Consider the following 24,708-nt stretch of genomic DNA (forward strand, 5'->3'; position numbering starts at 1 on the left):
GTATATATAACGTGTTCAACATGTCACATATAATACGTGTATATAACGTGTTCAACATGTCACACATAATATGTGTATATATAACGTTCAACATGTCACATATAATACGTGTCTAGATAACGTTCAACATGTCACAGATAATACGTGTATATATAACGTTCAACATGTCACATATAATACGTGTCTAGATAACGTTCAACATGTCACAGATAATACGTGTATATATAACGTTCAACATGTCACAGATAATACGTGTCTAGATAACGTTCAACATGTCACAGATAATACGTGTATATATAACGTTCAACATGTCACATATAATACGTGTCTAGATAACGTTCAACATGTCACAGATAATACGTGTATATATAACGTTCAACATGTCACAGATAATACATGTATATATAACGTTCAACATGTCACAGATAATACATGTATATATAACGTTCAACATGTCACATATAATATGTGTATATATAACGTTCAACATGTTACATATAATACATGTATATATAACGTTCAACATGTCACACATAATATGTGTATATATAACGTTCAACATGTCACAGACAATACATGTATATATAACGTTCAACATGTTACATATAATACATGTATATATAACGTTCAACATGTCACATATAATATGTGTATATATAACGTTCAACATGTCACAGATAATACATGTATATATAACGTTCAACATGTTACATATAATACGTGTATATATAACGTTCAACATGTCACAGATAATACGTGTATATATAACGTTCAACATGTCACAGATAATACATGTATATATAACGTTCAACATGTTACATATAATACATGTATATATAACGTTCAACATGTCACATATAATATGTGTATATATAACGTTCAACATGTTACATATAATACATGTATATATAACGTTCAACATGTCACACATAATATGTGTATATAACGTTCAACATGTCACAGATAATATGTGCATATATATATATATATATATATAACGTTCAACATGTCACATATAATACGTGCATATATATATAATGTTCAACATGTCACATATAATACATGTCTAGATAACGTTCAACATGTCACAGATAATACGTGTATATATAACGTTCAACATGTCACATATAATACGTGTATATATAACGTTCAACATGTCACAGATAATACGTGTATATATAACGTTCAACATGTCACAGATAATACATGTATATATAACTTTCAACATGTCACATATAATACGTGTATATATAACGTTCAACATGTTACATATAATACATGTATATATATAACGTTCAACATGTCACATATAATACGTGTCTAGATAACGTTCAACATGTCACAGATAATACGTGTATATATAACGTTCAACATGTCACATATAATACGTGTATATATAACGTTCAACATGTCACAGATAATATGTGTATATATAACGTTCAACATGTCACATATAATACGTGTATACATAACGTTCAACATGTTACATATAATACATGTATATATATATAACGTTCAACATGTCACACATAATATGTGTATATATAACGTTCAACATGTCACATATAATACGTGTATATAACGTGTTCAACATGTCACATATAATATGTGTATATATAACGTTCAACATGTTACATATAATACATGTATATATAACGTTCAACATGTCACACATAATATGTGTATATATAACGTTCAACATGTCACAGATAATATGTGTATATATAACGTTCAACATGTCACAGACAATACATGTGTATATATAACGTTCAACATGTTACATATAATACATGTATATATAACGTTCAACATGTCACATATAATATGTGTATATATAACGTTCAACATGTCACAGATAATACATGTATATATAACGTTCAACATGTTACATATAATACGTGTATATATAACGTTCAACATGTCACAGATAATACGTGTATATATAACGTTCAACATGTCACAGATAATAATGTATATATAACGTTCAACATGTTACATATAATACATGTATATATAACGTTCAACATGTCACATATAATATGTGTATATATAAAACGTTCAACATGTTACATATAATACATGTATATATAACGTTCAACATGTCACACATAATATGTGTATATAACGTTCAACATGTCACAGATAATATGTGCATATATATATATATATATATATATATATAAATATATATATATATATATATATATATATATATATATATATAATGTTCAACATGTCACATATAATACATGTCTAGATAACGTTCAACATGTCACAGATAATACGTGTATATATAACGTTCAACATGTCACAGATAATACGTGTATATATAACGTTCAACATGTCACAGATAATACGTGTATATATAACGTTCAACATGTCACAGATAATACATGTATATATAACTTTCAACATGTCACATATAATACGTGTATATATAACGTTCAACATGTCACATATAATACGTGTATATATAACGTTCAACATGTCACATATAATACGTGTATATATAACGTTCAACATGTCACAGATAATACGTGTATATATAACGTTCAACATGTCACAGATAATACATGTATATATAACTTTCAACATGTCACATATAATACGTGTATATATAACGTGTTCAACATGTCACATATAATACGTGTATATAACGTGTTCAACATGTCACACATAATATGTGTATATATAACGTTCAACATGTCACATATAATACGTGTATATATATATATATATATATATATATATATATATATATATATATATATATATATATATATATATATATAACGTTCAACATGTCACATATAATACGTGTCTAGATAACGTTCAACATGTCACAGATAATACGTGTATATATAACGTTCAACATGTCACATATAATACGTGTATATATAACGTTCAACATGTCACAGATAATATGTGTATATATAACGTTCAACATGTTACATATAATACATGTATATATAACGTTCAACATGTCACATAATATGTGTATATATAACGTTCAACATGTCACAGATAATATGTGTATATATAACGTTCAACATGTCACAGACAATACATGTATATATAACGTTCAACATGTTACATATAATACATGTATATATAACGTTCAACATGTCACATATAATACGTGTATATATAACGTTCAACATGTCACAGATAATACATGTATATATAACGTTCAACATGTTACATATAATACGTGTATATATAACGTTCAACATGTCACAGATAATACGTGTATATATAACGTTCAACATGTCACAGATAATACATGTATATATAACGTTCAACATGTTACATATAATACATGTATATATAACGTTCAACATGTCACATATAATATGTGTATATATATAACGTTCAACATGTTACATATAAAACATGTATATATAACGTTCAACATGTCACACATAATATGTGTATATAACGTTCAACATGTCACAGATAATATGTGCATATATATATATATATATATATATATATATATATATATATATATATATATATATATATATATAACGTTCAACATGTCACATATAATACGTGCATATATATATAATGTTCAACATGTCACATATAATACATGTCTAGATAACGTTCAACATGTCACAGATAATACGTGTATATATAACGTTCAACATGTCACATATAATACGTGTATATATAACGTTCAACATGTCACAGATAATACGTGTATATATAACGTTCAACATGTCACAGATAATACATGTATATATAACTTTCAACATGTCACATATAATACGTGTATATATAACGTTCAACATGTTACATATAATACATGTATATATATATATAACGTTCAACATGTCACATATAATACGTGTCTAGATAACGTTCAACATGTCACAGATAATACGTGTATATATAACGTTCAACATGTCACATATAATACGTGTATATATAACGTTCAACATGTCACAGATAATATGTGTATATATAACGTTCAACATGTCACATATAATACGTGTATACATAACGTTCAACATGTTACATATAATACATGTATATATATATATAACGTTCAACATGTCACACATAATATGTGTATATATAACGTTCAACATGTCACATATAATACGTGTATATAACGTGTTCAACATGTCACATATAATATGTGTATATATAACGTTCAACATGTTACATATAATACATGTATATATAACGTTCAACATGTCACACATAATATGTGTATATATAACGTTCAACATGTCACAGATAATATGTGTATATATAACGTTCAACATGTCACAGACAATACATGTATATATAACGTTCAACATGTTACATATAATACATGTATATATAACGTTCAACATGTCACATATAATATGTGTATATATAACGTTCAACATGTCACAGATAATACATGTATATATAACGTTCAACATGTTACATATAATACGTGTATATATAACGTTCAACATGTCACAGATAATACGTGTATATATAACGTTCAACATGTCACAGATAATAATGTATATATAACGTTCAACATGTTACATATAATACATGTATATATAACGTTCAACATGTCACATATAATATGTGTATATATAAAACGTTCAACATGTTACATATAATACATGTATATATAACGTTCAACATGTCACACATAATATGTGTATATAACGTTCAACATGTCACAGATAATATGTGCATATATATATATATATATATATAAATATATATATATATATATATATATATATATATATATATATATATATATATAACGTTCAACATGTCACATATAATACGTGCATATATATATATATATATATATATATATATATATATATATATATATATATATATATATATATAATGTTCAACATGTCACATATAATACATGTCTAGATAACGTTCAACATGTCACAGATAATACGTGTATATATAACGTTCAACATGTCACATATAATACGTGTATATATAACGTTCAACATGTCACAGATAATACGTGTATATATAACGTTCAACATGTCACAGATAATACATGTATATATAACTTTCAACATGTCACATATAATACGTGTATATATAACGTTCAACATGTTACATATAATACATGTATATATATATAACGTTCAACATGTCACATATAATACGTGTCTTGATAACGTTCAACATGTCACAGATAATACGTGTATATATAACGTTCAACATGTCACATATAATACGTGTATATATAACGTTCAACATGTCACAGATAATATGTGTATATATAACGTTCAACATGTCACATATAATACGTGTATACATAACGTTCAACATGTTACATATAATACATGTATATATATAACGTTCAACATGTCACACATAATACGTGTATATATAACGTTCAACATGTCACATATAATACGTGTATATAACGTGTTCAACATGTCACATATAATACGTGTCTAGATAACGTTCAACATGTCACATATAATACGTGTATATATATAACGTTCAACATGTCACACATAATATGTGTATATATAACGTTCAACATGTCACATATAATACGTGTCTAGATAACGTTCAACATGTCACAGATAATACGTGTATATATAACGTTCAACATGTCACATATAATACGTGTATATATAACGTTCAACATGTCACATATAATATGTGTATATATAGCGTTCAACATGTCACAGATAATACATGTATATATAACGTTCAACATGTCACAGATAATATGTGTATATATAACGTTCAACATGTCACAGATAATACATGTATATATAACGTTCAACATGTCACATATAATATGTGTATATATAACGTTCAACATGTTACATATAATACATGTATATATAACGTTCAACATGTCACACATAATATGTGTATATATAACGTTCAACATGTCACAGATAATATGTGTATATATAACGTTCAACATGTCACAGATAATACATGTATATATAACGTTCAACATGTTACATATAATACATGTATATATAACGTTCAACATGTCACATATAATATGTGTATATATAACGTTCAACATGTCACAGATAATACATGTATATATAACGTTCAACATGTCACATATAATATGTGTATATATAATGTTCAACATGTCACAGATAATACATGTATATATAACGTTCAACATGTTACATATAATACGTGTATATATAACGTTCAACATGTCACAGATAATATGTGTATATATATAACGTTCAACATGTCACAGATAATACATGTATATATAACGTTCAACATGTTACATATAATACATGTATATATAACGTTCAACATGTCACATATAATATGTGTATATATAACGTTCAACATGTTACATATAATACATGTATATATAACGTTCAACATGTCACACATAATATGTGTATATAACGTTCAACATGTCACAGATAATATGTGTATATATAACGTTCAACATGTCACATATAATATGTGTATATATAACGTTCAACATGTCACATATAATATGTGTATATATAACGTTCAACATGTTACATATAATACATGTATATATAACGTTCAACATGTCACACATAATATGTGTATATAACGTTCAACATGTCACAGATAATATGTGTATATATAACGTTCAACATGTCACATATAATATGTGTATATATAACGTTCAACATGTCACATATAATATGTGTATATATAACGTTCAACATGTTGCATATAATACATGTATATATAACGTTCAACATGTCACACATAATATGTGTATATATAACGTTCAACATGTCACAGATAATACGTGTATATATAACGTTCAACATGTCACAGATAATACATGTATATATAACGTTCAACATGTCACATATAATACATGTATATATAACGTTCAACATGTCACACATAATATGTGTATATATAACGTTCAACATGTCACACATAATATGTGTATATATAACGTTCAACATGTCACAGATAATACATGTATATATAACGTTCAACATGTTACATATAATACATGTATATATAACGTTCAACATGTCACACATAATATGTGTATATATAACGTTCAACATGTCACACATAATATGTGTATATACTGCAGGTGTAACATGTTATGGATAATACGTGTATATATAACGTTCAACATGTCACACATAATATGTGTATATATAACGTTCAACATGTCACAGATAATACGTGTATATACTGCAGGTGTAACATGTTATGGATAATACGTGTATATATAACGTTCAACATGTCACACATAATATGTGTATATATAACGTTCAACATGTCACATATAATACGTGTATATAACGTGTTCAACACATCATGTATAGCGTGCGTGCGTGTATAACATGTTCAACATGTCACGGATAATGTGTATATAACATGTGCAACGTGTCATGCTTGACGTGTGTATAAAGCAAGTGTAATAATATGTCACATATAACATGTGTAGATAATATGTATAATGGACAAATATAAAACAATGTGTGTTTGTGTATTTTCTGTCCCCCTTCATAAGCACAATTTGAGTAGGGTTTTAAAGGCCAATCTTTTAACACGACTGTGTGTTCACAATATTCAAAATACCCAAGGATTCAAAGGACCCGAGGACCCAAAAGAACCCAAGGACCCCGAAGACCCAAGTAAACGATGACTGTCTGTTCACTTCGGTCTATTTTTCAGGCCAAAAAAAACTTGAAAAACATTTTTCATCAAAGAGTAATTGCATCTCTTCTGTTGGAATTGTAGACAGTGACTTGCAACCAGGCCTCATGGGCGAAATTTGCTGCATGTGATGTGCAACCCGATGCAACCTCAGGATGAGGCTGAGTCTGAGTCTTTGGGTCTCTTCTCACTCTCTCATCGCAGGCAGATCGGTGGTCTCTGTCTTCTACTGTGTCCTCTCTGGCCTTGCCCTCCTTGCTATTTCTGTGGTATGTCCCTCCCCCCCCCCCCAATGTTTCCACAGGGCGCTCAAGGTCTCCCAGCAACCCCCTTCTGGTAAAACTACCAAAACCAAGAATCACTGCTCACCTTCACTCTTTCATTCCTCTTTTTTTCCCGCCTTTGGAAAAAAAACTCCCACACACTCTTCAATCCCACTCATCCCTCCAGGTCTTCAAAACAGCTGTTCACTCCCTTCTCTTATCTTCCCCCATCCAAAACCACAGTTTTCTACCTCCGTCAATTCACCCCAAACCCGCCTCCTTCAAATTCCCTGCTTTCCTTCCTGAAAGTTCCTGTCGTGCAAGGACCTGAAAGTCCCTAGAGAGTCCATCTTGTTTATCCCGTGTACCCCACCCCATCCCTCTCCCTTCCACAGATCTCCTAATGTTTCTGTTCCCCACTGTTTTGTCCTTCCCTCTCCCACCCATCTTTTCTCCTGTGCCCCTTGTCGTACGTCTGTGTGTTTGCTCTCTTACGAGCCTCGGCATTGTAAGATATTTTATATTTTTGTATACATTCTCCTTGAATGTTTCGAATAAAACAATTCCAACTCATCATTTTGGCAGCCTTTTATACTAGTATGAGAATATATATATATATATATATATATATATATATATATATATATATATATATATATATATATATATATATATATATATATATATATATATATCACAATTGTGCATGTGTGTATGCCCCACCGCCTCCAATCATCATCTGCACTCGCAAGTCTCTTAGGCTGAATGGAGCCTTCCCCGGTCCTGAAGCATCCATCTTCACCACAGCAATTTACCACGATTCATGGACCAAGCTGTCTCCTTCTCTGTGCTGCGCCCAACTGAGCACGACCCTGTCTTGAAGCATCCAGCTTAACCACAGCAAGGAACTATGACTCATGGACCAAGCTGTCTCCTTATCTGTGACCCAACAGAGCTCTCCCTGGTACTAAAGCATTCATCTTAACCACAGCAACTCATCCTTAACCGTGCTGTGCCCAGCAGAGACCTACCTGTTCTTGAAGCATCCAGCTGAACCACAGTAAGGATCTATGGCCCAAGGACCAAGCTGTCTTCTTATCCATGCTCTGCCTCCTCTCCCCCCCCTTCATCCCCGAACTGGCAATGAGGTTGATCCACATGACCTCCCCGCCGACGTAGATGTATTTCGACCTCCCATGTGGCCTCCGGTATACGCCGTCTTGGTCTCTTCCCTCTCGGTCCCATCCTTTCCTGGTCTCACCCCTCCTTGATGGGACATAATCGACAAAACCCATCAAGGCGCAAGGCAAGGTGTGGGTGACGACCCTGTCCGATATGCACATCGATCCGCTCATCTCCGGGCGCCCACCCCCTGCCCCATCAAAGCTGCCGTCCATGGCTTGGTTCTCAAGCCGTTTTATTTGGCATGGTCCCCGATACCACAAACTTCGGTCTTTCTCATCCTCGACACTCTGAACTTTGCAAGGCCTTCCCTTGTGCAAAAGCTTGGGCCTTCCCTCCAGGCATCACGGGTCAACAAGTGGCAGGAAGCTGCAGGGCCAGGATGGTCACAAACACGTGTTGGATGGCGTGATACTGAGTGCCTCGTGCACATCTCGTCCCATGTAAGCTGCCATTTTCGACTCAGTCTTCACTGCCCTCAAACCTGATGTACCCAGCGTGGCTCTCGGTCTCCATCCCAGGCGAGAGGGAAGTGGCATGATCTACTGATCATTGAGATCAACGATCATAGGAGAGCTGGAAAAGGTAACAGGGTGACATTCAATCCAGAAAGAGCAAGCCGTCATGTTCTTGCTCATATTTTCTCCTTTGCATTTGCTTTTCAGCTCTTACAAGAGCCAAGATATCTGTTTAAAACAATTTTTGAAATTATTACTCGACTTGCACAGTAGCATATGAATATGGCAGTCATCATGGTAAGATAAATGGCCTTTACCTTTGCCTTTTTTCATTTATAATGCATTTCTAACCAAGTGATCATCTATTTAAATGCTTTAATTTTATGATATATCTCTTTATATACACGGAAAGAACAAAAAAGCAATTTGACATCAACAAAAGTGCATTTTGCAGGTATGGCCCAATATTATTCACAAGTTTGCAAGGTCTTGGATTTGATCCTCAGGCAACTCGACAAGGAGGTCGGCCGCAATATGACACTGGCAGGTGGACAGCCTCTGAGCAAAGACACTGAGATCACGTAAGCATTTCTATTTCTCGAAAAAAAGGAAACGCATCATCTCCGTAACCATCTTACTACTCTTTAGACTCGGCAAACTATTTGAATTGGTCATGTTGATCAAATCGATTTCGTCTGTGGGCAGTGGAGTGGAATGATATCCATTATCCAGTCTTTAATTTTTATTTTTATTCTGATTCGTAATTCAGTTTTTAAAGTGTACAAAAACGCCCGGATATATTTTTTACTGCAGTAATAAATATATTTTGTTTAAAAAAAAACAAAAACTTGTTTTTGCTTGAATAAACATCAGCTAACCTCTTTAAAGTCAAATTTGTAGATGTGAAACCCATATTGTTCTGTTTGTGACAATAGATTAATTATGTGCTTTCAATGCACATAACTTTGGAGATACACTTGTTGTTAAAAGGTGTGAAAATGCTCGTCTTACAGTCCTTAATTATCTGGAAGTAGTGCAGTGTTGGAGGGACAAAAATAACACCGTCGTATGTACGTAAAACGTGTACGTCCACTCCACTATTTCTCATTCGGTAAAATGAATTGAAGTTGATCACTGACATGTAGAGGGTATAAAATGTGCTTGCATCCTGGTTTTGGCACTTGCCAGGCATTTTTGTCGAATTTGAGATTCAAAAACGTCATTTAATTTAATTTCGAACGTACATTGACAAAAGGCTGAGTCTTTTTTTCATCAAAAGGCTAAATAATCATCAGCTAACCTCTTTAAAGTCCATAATGTCCTTGCACCACTTAAATTATTAAGAAAATCTTTCAAGCGAATGATTGCTATTGGTGGGATTTTTTGTTTTTTTACCCAGTACATTTGATTTATCATCTCCATATTTGGAAACAACCTACTATTCCCTCTCAAATGATATCCCATTTGGACCATTTTTAAAATTGTTTAATTTTACAATGTTTATGGAACTGTCCAAAAGGATAAACTGCAATCACCTATTATAACTACAATCCTTAATTATTATTCACCATCAAATCCACTTGGTGTAGTCTTCTTACGGTCTGTCCTATGGTATGACTATAAAATGGTGTTCCTATAAATCAGGCCCGACCTGGACCGGTATTGGTTTATTCATTTCGTACTTTCTTGATTATTTGTCATACTTGCTCTTGATGCTTGATCTGTTAAAGGTTTGATATCTGATCTTTTTGTGTTGTCATGGTCTCTTTTTGCAGGGGGGAGAGAAAGCCAAAAATCGAGCTGTTTCGGACATGTGTCGCTGCCATTCCTCGCCTCATCCCGGATGGAATGAACCGCCCTGAATTTCTCGAGATGCTTTCCCGGTCGGTAAATCGAAGTCCACTTGCTTATGACTTTTTGTTTAACGAGATTTTTTTCTTTGTTGGTAATGTCAGTCGTCCTTGAAATCGTGGATTGATCCTTGATGACGAAGCAAATACAAAATTAGTATTACTTGTCCAGCCGACTTGGCTTCTTAAGGAAAAACGAAAAACTGCCATTGATGATGTCATATCATTCATGCCGTCACTTAGACTGACAACTCATGTGGATGAAGAGCTGCGTGGCCTGGCCTACAGCAGCCTCCAGAGCCTAGTGCAAGGTTTTGCGGCTTGGCGTTCAGACATTATCTCAGCATTTATTGCTTTCACACTGCGTGAGCTGCCTGATGCACAAGCCGGGTTGCTGGAAGGTGCTCTGCGAATGTTGCTGCAACTCCTCGGACAGTGGCGGATGGCAATCACGCAAGAGACAAAACTGGTCAAGGTTAGAGATTCTCCTGTATGTGTGATATATGTACACGCGCACACACGCACTATACTGGGTGTCCATACTATCTTTGTGCAATTTTGGATTTTTGGGGGTTTTGAGGAAGTTGCACAATGTTGGATTAGTCTGAAAGTTGAACATAAAATCCTTGAACTTGTAAGACACACATTGTAATACTGTGATGTCGTGAAGTACAAACAATCAGACCGACCGTGATACGCTCAACTTCACGAAGGTTTTATTCACAATACTCAGCTCCATTACTGGTCCCATGTGTTGTGCATGCACACACAGCACTCACGTCAAACCCGAAGAAGGGCGAGACATCACAAATACAATTAATTATTTTGGTACGTGTGTGTGTGTGTGTGTGTGTGTGTGTGTGTGTGTGTGTGTGTGTGTGTGTGTGTGTGTGTGTGTGTGTGTGTGTGTGTGTGTGTGTGTGTGTGTCCTTCATCGGTCAAAAACCATGAAACCTCAGTGCCTGAAATTTTTCATGCATACTAAGGGAACTCCACGGGAGTGCATGAGTGAAAATTGGTTCTTTGGGATAATTAAAACACCCCTTTTGAAGACAAGTGATGACCTTATTTGATTATATCCTTTATCAGGTGCATCCTCAACCACCTCACTCTCCATGGGGTATGGGGTCTTACGGGACATGGGTTCAAACCACTCCTAGCTCTCCCACCACTCTTTCCTCCTTGCTCCTCAATACCTCATCTCTCCCTCTTCTTCCTCTCTCTCATTCCTCTCCTCTCTCCCTCTCCTCCCTGCTCTATCCTTCCCCTCCCTCACTCTCACACTCCTCCCCCTCACCCCCCCCCCCACGCCTCTGTTAAGGGGACTATTTAGGACTGACAGCTTAGTTTTGAATTTAAAACGGCTTCCCCAGAGTGTAGCATGTATGAATCGGATTCTGAGTAAGCCGACCGGAGGGGTACACACACACACACACACACACACACACACACACACACACACACACACACACACACACACACACACACACACACACACACACACACACACACACACACACACACACACACACACACACACACACACACACACACACACACACACTGTACAGGATGTCCATAATGTCCTTGTGCAACTTTACATTTGTAAAATAATTTTTTTATTTTCACATGATTGAAAGAAACTGTAAATGGTGCACGAAAGGATGATTCATCAAGTTTTGTTAATGTTCTTAACCTCGCCAGATGAGAGGATATTGCATTTGGGTCCGTTTGTTTGTCCGCACATAATGTGCCAATCTAGACCACAATCTTTACACATTATCTTTTTTCAACCGAGTACCTTTATAAAGTATTACAATTAGAATGTGGGTATGTCTATAAAGTATGTCCAGTACAATTACAATGTGGCGATGCCTATGAAGTATTCCGGTACAATTACTTTGTGAGTATGCCTATAAAACACACAAACACCACACAAAACAAGTCTGGCAAGGGTATGCAATTTTTCATCGCTCCTAATAATTAATGCTGTTCTAATTGCTATTGTTAAATCCACAATCCCCCTGGGTTTTGTGATGAGTTGACATTTTCTGATGAGGCAACTTCGACATCGCTGGTAAAGTCAACCACCACAATTACCACATTTGGGGGACAGAAAAAGATCAGGAAGTCTGGCAGCATGAAAGAGACTCTTCCCTCCAGGTCTGCCAGACAGCTTTTCACCACCATCTCAGATCATCCCCCATCAAAAATAATGATATTTTCTCCATCCGTTAATCCTCAACCCTCAAATTTCCTGTTTTTCCTCCCTGACAATTTGCTTCTGCATCCATCTTTCAACCCCTGCTGTCTCCCCTACCTCATCCTCACGCACATGTCATCCTTTGTTTTCCTGTCTGCCTTTCTTAGATTAGAAATTGAAGCCAGACTAGCGTTAGTACCTCCAATTTGAATTGCATAACATTTGATTGAAATGTTCCTTGAGTTTTCTAAAACCTCGAATTATTTCTTCCGTTTGGCCCATGTCCTATACACAGGATTACGCAGGATCCCCAGTGAGTGTGTTACGTGCCGTCGAAGGTCTGGCACTGGTTATGTTGTGCAGTACAAGCACCGCGACACGCAAGCTTGCTGTGCTTCTACTCAAGGAGACACGGGCTCTCTTCCAAGCCCTCTGTGTGCTGAAGGTGAAACGATTTTGGCATTATTTGACATGCAGTGGTTATCGATAGTTAAAGGAGTGATTATAGTACAGACAGTATGGTAGGTATTCAAGTATCCCCAAGTGCACTGTTTCCCAGCAGCTTTTGATTTTGCTGGTTTTCAATAACAGCATAATGATATTTCACATTCCATTGCTTTGCACTGCCATTTTGTAATGATTTAAGAGGACGAGTATTTTAATGTTGGAGTAATTCTTGTAATGACTCACGGGAATTTTTACACTCACGTTGTGTGACATCATTGACAGAAATTGGTATGATTGGTAAAGATGAGCGTCAGTGATAAACAGAACATTTCATATACTCGAGCTTTGCGATGGTCCCTTAGCTCTCTGATTATTGAAAAAATGATCGGATATGACCTCACTATGGAAACAAGGATGAGGAAAGATTGACTTTCACAAATGACCCATTATCTTTGAGAAAGAAAATCTGGCATGTTGCAGAAAAGTGTGTCATCAATGTACATGAAGGAAAGTTTGCAAAAAATAACACTTTTGTTACACAGTGTCTGAAAAAATCAAGAAACAACCAATGAGATTACTATTACCTTTCAGCCAAAGTAATCTGCCATAGTTGAGTTCATTTTTGTATACATCGTTGAGGCTCATAGTGTAGTAGATAGGAGAAAAATCATGCAAATTATGATACAAGCATCAAATTTGGCATTTCTGTTCTGCAGGGCTTTCTGATCAAATCTGCCCGATTGGCCATTTGAAAATCCAAATTTTGAAAAATTGAAAAAAAAAAAAAAATTGAAGTCACAGCTGGCTGAAATTCTTGAAGCGCAAGTGAACATCCCAGACAGAGAACCAAGGGGAGATGCAGTCATCATTCATGGCTCAGCACTTATCAATGCCCTACCTCCACGCACTTCAAAGATATTTGATGACTATGCTGAAGAAGACATCATCCCAAAGGTGGAATCCTACGGTGCCGGGTACGAGAAGGTGGACGTAGTGTTTGATGTGTACAAGAAGTCAAGTCTGAAGTCCGAGGCAAGTTTGAAAAGGGGGCAAGGAATCAGAAGAAGAGTGACAGGAACCAGTAAGACCCCAAGTAACTGTAGAAGCTTTCTTCGAGATGACAGCAACAAGACTGAGCTGTTTCACTTCCTTGCGGAAAAGATGTGTGAAGCACAGACGACAAGCACAGTCATTGTCACAAAAGAAGATGCCATTAGCAACACAAGGAAGTCACTGGATGCTGTGTCTCCATGTTGTCATGAAGAAGCTGACACTCGAATATTTGTACACGCCAGGGATGCAACGACGGATGGTAGCAAGTCCATTATCATTAAGGCTAATGACATGGACGTACTAGTCACAGCAATATCTGTACTGCCATCCTTACGGGAACTAGGTCTTGAGAACATGTGGATTGCCTTTGGCCAAGGAGCCAAGGCGTGATGGATTCCAGTCCATGAGGTAGTTTCTGCAATAGGGCCTGAGAAAGCTGGAGGGATCCCATACTTCCATGCGTTCACTGGATGTGACGTCGTGTCTGCCTTCCACGGTAAAGGGAAGAAAACTGCATGGCAGACTTGGAACGTCTTTGATGATGTTTCTGAAACGTTCACCAATCTCAGCCAGCATCCAACATTGATTCGTGATGTTGACTTTTTTGAATTTATTTTTCAAATTTTTTGAAATTCGGATTTTCAAATGGCCAATCAGGCAGATTTGATTAGAATCCCATGAATCATTTGCACGAATCCTCTCAAAAATTGCTGTTATCTGCCCCACTATCATGAAAGAGCTCGTACTAGTACACTGAACGGATGAGGATGCAACAGGACAAAAGGAACAGCAGTGTGGTGGTGGTGGGGGGGGGGAACACCGTGAAGTCGAAGGATAAGATAGAGGGAGGCAGACAAACAATGGGTGTGTGGAGGAATGAGGGGCAGGAGAGGATGCATGGGGTGGACAAGATGGATACAGAAGGAAACTCTCAGCTGAGAAAGCTGGAAATTTGGAAGGTGGGATTGGGGTGGGGTAGGGTGGGGTGGATTAACAATATGTCCAACGTAGTATCTCACATTCTTATTCATAGAATTCCTTGCATTTATCATATAGTACTTGATCGAATGGGGGAGTGGGGGGAGACAGGTGTATATTTTTGGATAAATTGGTCTGTGTTTTCTCAAATGTAATCGATTTTAAGACGTACAATAATTGTTCAAAAGGCATGCAAAATCTATCTGAACGAATATTTACCAGATACACCGTTCTAAAATTGTCCGTGGTTATGATAGACATGTCCAAGATATCAAATGGAGGTAAAGAGTGAGGTGATGCCATATCCCGCGCACGCTAAGCGAACAGTGGGATGAAGCAATTGGTTCACTTCTGTCTGTCCTGTCGACAAACGTCACTTTATGATCAAGGAACAAATTGATTTTAAATGAATGTTGTATTTTGGACATGGATTAGAAAACAAACCTGTTGTTTAGCAGGCAGTACTTTGGCTCTAAATTTGTCCCAATTGCTCATGCGCAGAGAGGAGTGAGATAATCTTTAGGTGGTGTAGCCGCTTCAATATTTGGTGTGTCCAACCGTCCGTCCGTCAAAAAAAAATTTTTTTCAAGCGGTGCAGACACTGAATTAACACAAGGGGGACCTCCAGCTGCTCTCATCATGAGAAGGAAATGCAAAACTTCACCGCCTCCTTTGGACGCAGGTGCAATTTTAATTTTTATACTCTGCTTGTCTGGTTGTGAAACAAAATTGAAAATCGTTTCAAACGGGAAACTTAGTTTTTAAGGACATCATGAAGGACGCAAACAACAGGCATGAAGAACTAATGTAATGTGTTAAATAAGATGGTGTAAAAGACGCTGCATCAACAGCGGTAAACATCAGAAACTTTTCTACAAACTTTTATTTATTTATATTTTGTATACCAAGTCTAGGCTCGTGTAAGAGCAAATACACAGAAACATATAATAACACAAGATACAATAGGGGTGGGAGAGAGAAGCTCAAAATAGTGGGGAACAAAGGCGATAGGATATCTGTGGAAGGGAGATGGATGGGACGGGGTACACAGGGTAAACAAGATTGTACTACAGGGACTTTCAGGAAGGAAAACGGGGAATTTGAAGGAGGTGGGTTTTGGGTGTTTTAACGGGGGTAGTAAAGATCAAGATTTTGGATGGGGAAGAGTATGAGGTGGTGGTGAACAGCTCTTTTGAAGACTTGGAAGGAAGAGTGAGATTCAAGAGAGTGTGGGAGTTTGTTCCAGAAGTGGGGGAAAAAAGAGGAATAAAAGAGTGAAGGTGAGCGGTGATTCTTGATTTTGGCAATTTCACCAGAAGGGGGTTTTTGGTGGACCTTGAGCACCATGCGGAAATATCGGGGGGACAGATCACAGACAGATCAGGGGGAGCCATGTCAGAGAGGAAACTGTAGAAGATAGAAAGAAAACCGACTTGTCTCCGGTGAGAGAGTGAGAGACCCAAAGGCTCAGCTTCATCGCTGGAGATACCAATGATCCTAAAAGCCTTGGTTTCCACACCATGAAGTTGAGCTAGGTGTGAGGCAGGAGCACCACCCCAGAGGGGGGGGGGAGCAGTATTCCATCAGACTGTGGATGAAAGTTTTGTAAATGGATGAAAGCTCAAGTGTGCCTAGGAAGGACTTTGTGCGACGTTGGATTCACAGTCGATGACTGGCTTTGGAGGCCAGGTTGGAGATGTGGCTTTCCCAGGAAAGATCGTGGCCGATAATGAGACCCAAAAGCTTGCATGAAAGGATTTCTTCAGGGAGGTTGTTGAAAAAGTAGGTTGTTGGAAAAAAAAAAAAAAAAAGCAAAAGCCTGAAACATGGCCATGAGTAGTAGTAGTAGTAGTAGTAGTAGTAGTAGTAGTAGTAGTAGTAGTAGTAGTAGTAGTAGTAGTAGTAATAATTGTCAATATATTTGTAGTTATCCAGCACACGTGAAGGAAAATGCGGGGTTAAGCAATTGGTGCATGTCAGTCCATCAGGCCGTCCATCTGTATATCTACAAACGGCAGTTTATGATCGAGGAACAACTTATTTAAATTGAATGTTGTATTTTGAACACGAATCGGAACATGAATAGGAAGCCAAGTTTTCCGTTTAACAATACTTTAGCTTTTAATTTGTCCTGTCCTGATATGTGCAGAGAATAGTGAGATGACATTTTGCTTTGTCTGCTTGCTTGGCAATCAAGCAAAATTGAAAATCATTCCAAACAGGAAACTTACTGTTTTTAAGGACGTTACAAGTTTGAAGACGACGATGGTTCACGAGCGGTATTTGACGATGTAGATTGTTTCAGAAGTCAAGGATGAGACAATGTGATAATGTTTGACCAAGTTATAAAAATGATCAACATGATGTGGTACGAGTGACAGGTTATTAGCTGCAAAATGTCGAAAACCCGGTTTCGTTCAACAACTTTCAAAATTTGACCTTTGCATAACCTTTAAAGGTCACAAAACAATGTTGTGGACATTAAAATATGGAAACAGGATACGTGCTATTGCTTATTGGAGTTAGTTCGTCGAGGAAGGTCGAAAACCCGGTTCGATTCCCACAACTTTGAAAATCTGACCTTTGTGAACTTTAAAGGTCAAAGGTCAAGGATTATAACCTTTGGTGCAAAACTTCCTCTGGAACATTCCAGGAACAATATAACGTCATATAGGCTATATGGCATTTCGCACTCCTCGGATTATTCAAACTTTGATGAAATCAGCGTAAAAACAAACTTGAAGGGGGCGCCACAGGCAAGGTATTCGAGATAGAGCAAAATGGTTTCAGCTCGCTGACCTAATGTAACCGTTCGATGTCCTCAGATCCGTCTGTCTGTCTGTCTCTGTCTGTCTGTCTGTCTGTCTGTCCGTCCGTCCATCAAACAATTTTTATTTTTCTCTCTCCTCCTAGATGTCTCGGCCGATTGAGTTCTAACTTGACACGATGATAATACTAGTTGCTCTCTATAGATCGTCTGAGTCCTTTTTCACATTTTTGCCTCGGGGTCAAGGTTACAGGGTCATCAAGTGCAAAATGACCCATTGGTCGAATGGCCTATAAGGAAGCATCGGACGACTATCATGCATAATGGGTTTCATCGGGATTATTAAGATTTAATTCGACCAACTAGTTTCTCGTTACCTGTGTCGTCTGGCCCTGTTTATTGGGCAACACGAGGTCCGCTGACTTCAACACGGCTTCGCGCGGTTATTTTAAGTTCAATCTAAATTCTGTTTTCACTTTTCATCATCGCTAAGGTTGATTAACACTCGGTTGCATCAAGTTTTGTGGAAATTGAATGTTTATATCTTCGGTCTGTGTGGAATGCATTGCAGCAGCGAGGGGTAGTTTCCATGGACTTCCATCCGTTTCTATGCCATATAACGAGGCTGTCTTAAGTTCTAGTTGATTTATTTTTTTCACTTTTGGGACCTTCTGGTGTAGCTACACATTTAATGAAGATAATTTTCATGCAAATCCTCTCAGAAACACAATTTTCATGAGGAAAATATATTCAATTCAAATAACCGTGAGACTCTGGAATGGACACCACATGCTTTCCGTTCACTGCATCACCTCGTAACCTGTCCTCCTGAGGGACTGCTTATTCGTAGCGTCTGTGAGATTAATGTTTATAATTTAGATGGTTTGGGGATGTGCTCTACAAGTATCTGAAAATTCCGGTGAAAAACGGACGTTTTAAGATTTTGTTAGGCACTTCATCCAACGGCGAGCTGGCTGGTCACGTGACGCCGCGCAGTGATTGAGCTTCTCGGTGGCCCGTGGGTCCTTTTTAGTTGGGGTCCAGCTCTGTCCTGGATACAGCCATTAAATGCACACACTTAGAGTATTTATTTCACGGCCATTAACGCGGGTTTGAAAATTGTTTAATGATGGGAATGATTCCTAGGATATGGAGATTTTTGCTTCGAGTGTTTCTTATTACGCGTTTATTTTAAATTCAATTTGAAATCTCTTTTCACTTTCCGTAGTCACTAAGGTTGATTAACACTCGGTTGCATCAAGTTTTGTATCCGAGCTGACCGTCAAACCCGCTCGGGTGTATTATCACGTTTGTAACCTAATTTATTCATGGCGTTATCCGAGCGACACCAGAAAACAACCTTGATGTCATAATGTTAGCCTTTTTAAACGATCTTTTTATTGTTGTTGCATCGTGTTGCAATGAGAAAATTATTTGGCAATGTAGATGGCTGGGATTATAACCTTTTATCATTTACCCATGATTTTAGGATGACTCTGAGCTGCTGATTGACGTTCTGGACAGACTTACTCCATCAGTTGTGCAAAGCTTCTTGCATCTCACCAAGCTGGAGGAGGTACTGTTTTGGATATTTAATTTTTTTAAAAATGCATCGTGTGTACATCGTGTCTTTTGAAAGCCTTCCATATGGATAGTTTGTTCATTCTCTTACACAAAGTAATGTTTGATCCCTCTGTCCATTTGGATTGCTTCGGCCTTCGTATGTGAAAGAGAAAATGCCATTTAGTGGGCACGTAAGGCTTCCACACATCTACAGTCAGTTTGCTATGTCTTCTCCGAGGTTTCATTTATATCGAGTAAGAGGGATTCAAAAAAATCTCGAAACGTGCTTCGAATAACCGTGTTGATTTAAAATTGATATCGTTTCCTTTTCTTTTTTGCCGCACATCCATCTTTTTCTTCCACACACATTTCACATCTCTTTAGTATAAAGCTAGTAACCTTGCTCAGGTCGACGAGAACAGCTAAAGCCACAACAGATATTCACCTCAAGTTCCCTAAAAATAACTTTGAAAGTTTCCACAAGATCTGGACATTTCCATGCAAATGCACTTAGAATCGGATCAAAATAGCCTCAAGAGAGCACATGATGCCATTAATTTCCACTGAACAGGAGCTCAAAATCAATGTGCAATGGATGATCAAACTTGCCACGTCGAGGGCTTTGTGTAATTGAGGGGACCCGGAAATGGTTGGAAATTGTTGAAATACTGTACGTAGTTTTCTCAAGTTTCTTAATTTTTTTAAATAACACACTGAGGTAAGCATGGAGGTTGTTTGTACACCTGGTATCATAGTCATCTTCCTTCCACTGAAATGTTTTTCTGGTTCACTAATAAATGCAGGAACTCTTCAAGAAGTTGTCAGAGCAGATCCTGCTGGCTGACACTTCTTCAATACTGTTTCTTGCCATTATGTTCTTGGAACTGATAGCTGAGACCACTGAGAAACACACATGTATGGAAGAAAATATAATCCAGAACAAATGTAACTAGAACGGCACTCAGAGGAGCGCATACCTCCGCCAAGCTGAACAGTTTACATTTTGTATCCCATTGATAGGCAAAACCTGCATTCGGACCATTCGTCCTTGTCACACACCAAAATCTACTGCAATTGGCTTGTTCTTATCACGTACACAACTCATCTACCAACTTTTGGCGTAATCCATCCACAACTCTGAGGTATCATGCTATAATATCGTTTTTTGTCCCATCTCTCAATGGTGAAGAATCACTTTAAAAAATTCTAGTACCTAGATCCGAATCTTCACCAAAATCTAATCAAATTGTCCTTGGCACACACCCAACATGTCCACGAAATTTCATCTGAATCCATCTAATACTTTTTGAGGTATCCTTAATGCCCGGTGTTGGCTTAATGGTTTGGGTGGTGGGCTTTGGATCCTCAGGCCCTGAGTTCAAATCCCGCTCAGCTGTTGAATTAATACCAGGTGGGGTTAACTCGTCATGTCATCTCTCCGAGGTCGGCAAAAGGAGTGCCAGCATGCTGGTATCCTGTGTCGGAGTGGTGACCCGTCCAGGATTGTGCCCAATAGCCAAGGAGACTGCTTAGGCAGCACCAATGCTCTGTACAGAGTATGGTCCCAATCTCCTCCTCCTGCTCACAGCCAAACAAACAAGCAGACAGTCAATGGGAAAGAAAGTTTCAAACAGCATGGAAGGACAAATTTCAGTGGCTTGAATACAAACACACCGTTTGTAGACAACACAATCTATCAAATTAATAACATAATATATAAGAGGTGATGAAAGTTCAGAATGGGAGGGCAAGTATGATGTCAGATGGGTTCTTCTGTTTGACATGTGGTTACCATTGTAATTAATTTAATCATCTTGGTCTACGATAATATTTTTTACCTTGGTTGGCAACCACAGGGCTCGTCTTGTAATTCTCTAAGAGATGCAAATCCTGCAAGTTAATAAATAATATGTACATGGTACCTAATGATGCAATTGCAATCATAACAAAGTGTCCTACATAAAATACCAAGTTTATACGTAGCAATGGATGAAACCTAATTTGGAGTGCATGTAAATAAGTGCAGTACGTGGAACCTCCTTGAGTCTTGGTCGATTTCACATTGATTTAATGATTGTTTTTGTTGTTTTATAAACAGCAAAAATCACTGAATGGTTAACTTTTGGCACAAGCTGAACTGCAAACCTGAACGTTGAGTCGTGTGATTTTGTTGTTCAAGGTTATGTAAATAATCAATGGATGTTAAGTAATGAATGCTTCCCATTCTTAAAATTATTAATGGTCCTTTGCACCAGTGATTACAGTTTCAAATTCACGTATATTAGTTAATGGTTGCTTAAAATGCATTTCCCTGAGTACATTACTCGTTTCCATTTTGTTTTTTTTTAACCTCGGCAGTTGAGTTTGCTCTGTGTTTACGTCACAGTCGTTTTTCACATTTCCCTAGCAAAAGGCCGTGCTCTATGGACCGGTGTCAGATTTACAATGGCTCAGCGAGTGGTCCTGTGAGCTGGACAGCAGTGATTATGACATCGTCAGCTCATCACACATTTGGCTGTTTGCACATGATCATGACCCCTGGCTCATTGCCTTGTCGACTTTCCTGGGCCATGAGGAGCTGCAGGCCTGCCAGCCATCTCTATCCTATGCTTGGGTTTTTGGCTTAACTCGTCTGCAGATGTTGATGTCACAGGTCGATTCCAGGTGATTGTCTTTGTCTCATTCGTACATGCTCTGAACTTTCATCTTGTATAGCTGTAGGTTGGCATAAGGCTGGCGATTTTATTCTTATATCGCAGACATCCATGATATAAATGGCACCAGAGTACCCCCCCCCCCCCTCATTCCACTTTCAAGTGATGTTGGCTGCTGAATGGAAAATGGAATGAACACAGTAGTGTTTCAGTATTCGAAATTGCCATTGTATTTTGTAGCATTTTTGCCAACACCAAGCGTCCAAGCACTGGTTCTACTGGGGACACGTGCCTGAGTGTCTGGCGGAATTATCTGCTGCTATGCTGCAGTCTCGCACCGGGAAGCAGTAACGACACCAAAGGTCTTGCCAAGACAACATTGCTGGAGATCCTTCCTCCCTCACAAGATAGTAGTTTTGACGGAAAGGTGAACTTTGATGGAAACTACTTTTCGATCAAATATTTTGATTACCTTTTGAAGGGTGCTGAATGAATTTGTTAAGACGTGAAACAGCCAAGGTTCGCACGGTGCTTGCAAGTCCTGTAAAAATTAGAAAGCATTTTCTGTTGTGCCACGCTCCCAGTCTGAGTTGTTCATTCCGCCTTTCTCTTCAAGAGAACGTTATCAATTTTAACTTCCCTCGGGGATTTACCGAAGCCAAGCGACGTCATGAATAAACTGTGCAAGTGTTTATGGAAACTCCTGATTAAGCAGAAAGTTGCCGATTAACATGCGTACTGCCGATTGTAAAGGGAAAGGAAAATAACTTGAAGAACCTCAAAGCTTTGCTATTTGAATTACTCGTGTCCACTTCCGGGATTGGCTCACAATGCCAGATGGTCTGTGAGAAAATATTAGTTATGGAATATATATTGTGTTTCAGGAATAGGAATATTGTTTGTTGTGTTAGGGTTAGGAATATTGTGGATGGGGGTGGGTGTGGGGGGGAAGCACTTGGGAGTCTACCTGGACTTGGGAATTGGGAGTGAGAACAAATCACTTTTGATTCCAAAGGACCGCTTCAACTCCTGTATTACGGAAATGTTTGGCTCCAGGTTAGGTGTTTTGTACCTCAGTTGTATTTTATTTATATTTATTGTCTGTCTTCTCGAATCTCATCCAAACATTCATTGATATTGATTTGTTCCATCATGAAATATATTGGCTTGGACGATTTAACCTGCAGTAAACCAGGGTACAGCATGGGGGGTTAGGTTCCTGGGAAACGGTGTATTTGGCAAAACCGTGTTGCGCAACCTGAAAACCTTATGTGATAAATGGGGATAGGGTAGCGCGGCCACGGAACATGACATGCGGTCAAATATTTGGGTTTTTTTTCTTAAGAAAAACCTCAGAGGGAATACACACACAGACACACACACACACAGACACACACACACACACAGACACACACACACACACACACACACACACACACACACACACACACACACACACACACACACCCTCGGTGTACAAAACAATAGGAACACAAGGAAAGCAGGGAATTTGAAGGAGGTGGGTTTGGGGTGGATTAACGGGGATAGAAACGATCGAGGATTTGGATGGGGAAAGATAAGAGGTGATGGTGAACAGCTGTTTTGAAGGCCTGGAGGGAAGAATGGGATTGAACAGAGTCTTCTTCTTCTTCTTT

The 24,708-nt window shown here is 37.4% G+C and overlaps 1 protein-coding gene across 8 annotated transcripts in view; it reads left to right on the forward strand.

Moving 5' to 3' along the window:
• LOC147008993 (protein furry homolog-like) overlaps positions 1–24,708 on the forward strand; it is a 395,449-nt gene that overhangs the window by 173,352 nt on the left and 197,389 nt on the right. For all 8 annotated transcript variants that reach the window (XM_085864332.1, XM_085864334.1, XM_085864327.1 and 5 more), the window contains 7 exons: positions 9,993–10,119; positions 11,314–11,421; positions 11,632–11,863; positions 13,887–14,036; positions 20,326–20,412; positions 22,807–23,063; positions 23,294–23,480. In XM_085864332.1, the coding sequence (XP_085720458.1) occupies positions 9,993–10,119; positions 11,314–11,421; positions 11,632–11,863; positions 13,887–14,036; positions 20,326–20,412; positions 22,807–23,063; positions 23,294–23,480 (1,148 nt within the window). The remainder of the gene's footprint in view (positions 1–9,992; positions 10,120–11,313; positions 11,422–11,631; positions 11,864–13,886; positions 14,037–20,325; positions 20,413–22,806; positions 23,064–23,293; positions 23,481–24,708) is intronic.

Source organism: Eptatretus burgeri, chromosome 18 (assembly GCF_056783735.1).
Source record: "Eptatretus burgeri isolate ZD-2024b chromosome 18, Ebu_testis_v1, whole genome shotgun sequence".
In the NCBI taxonomy this organism is placed as follows: Eukaryota; Metazoa; Chordata; class Myxini; order Myxiniformes; family Myxinidae; genus Eptatretus; species Eptatretus burgeri.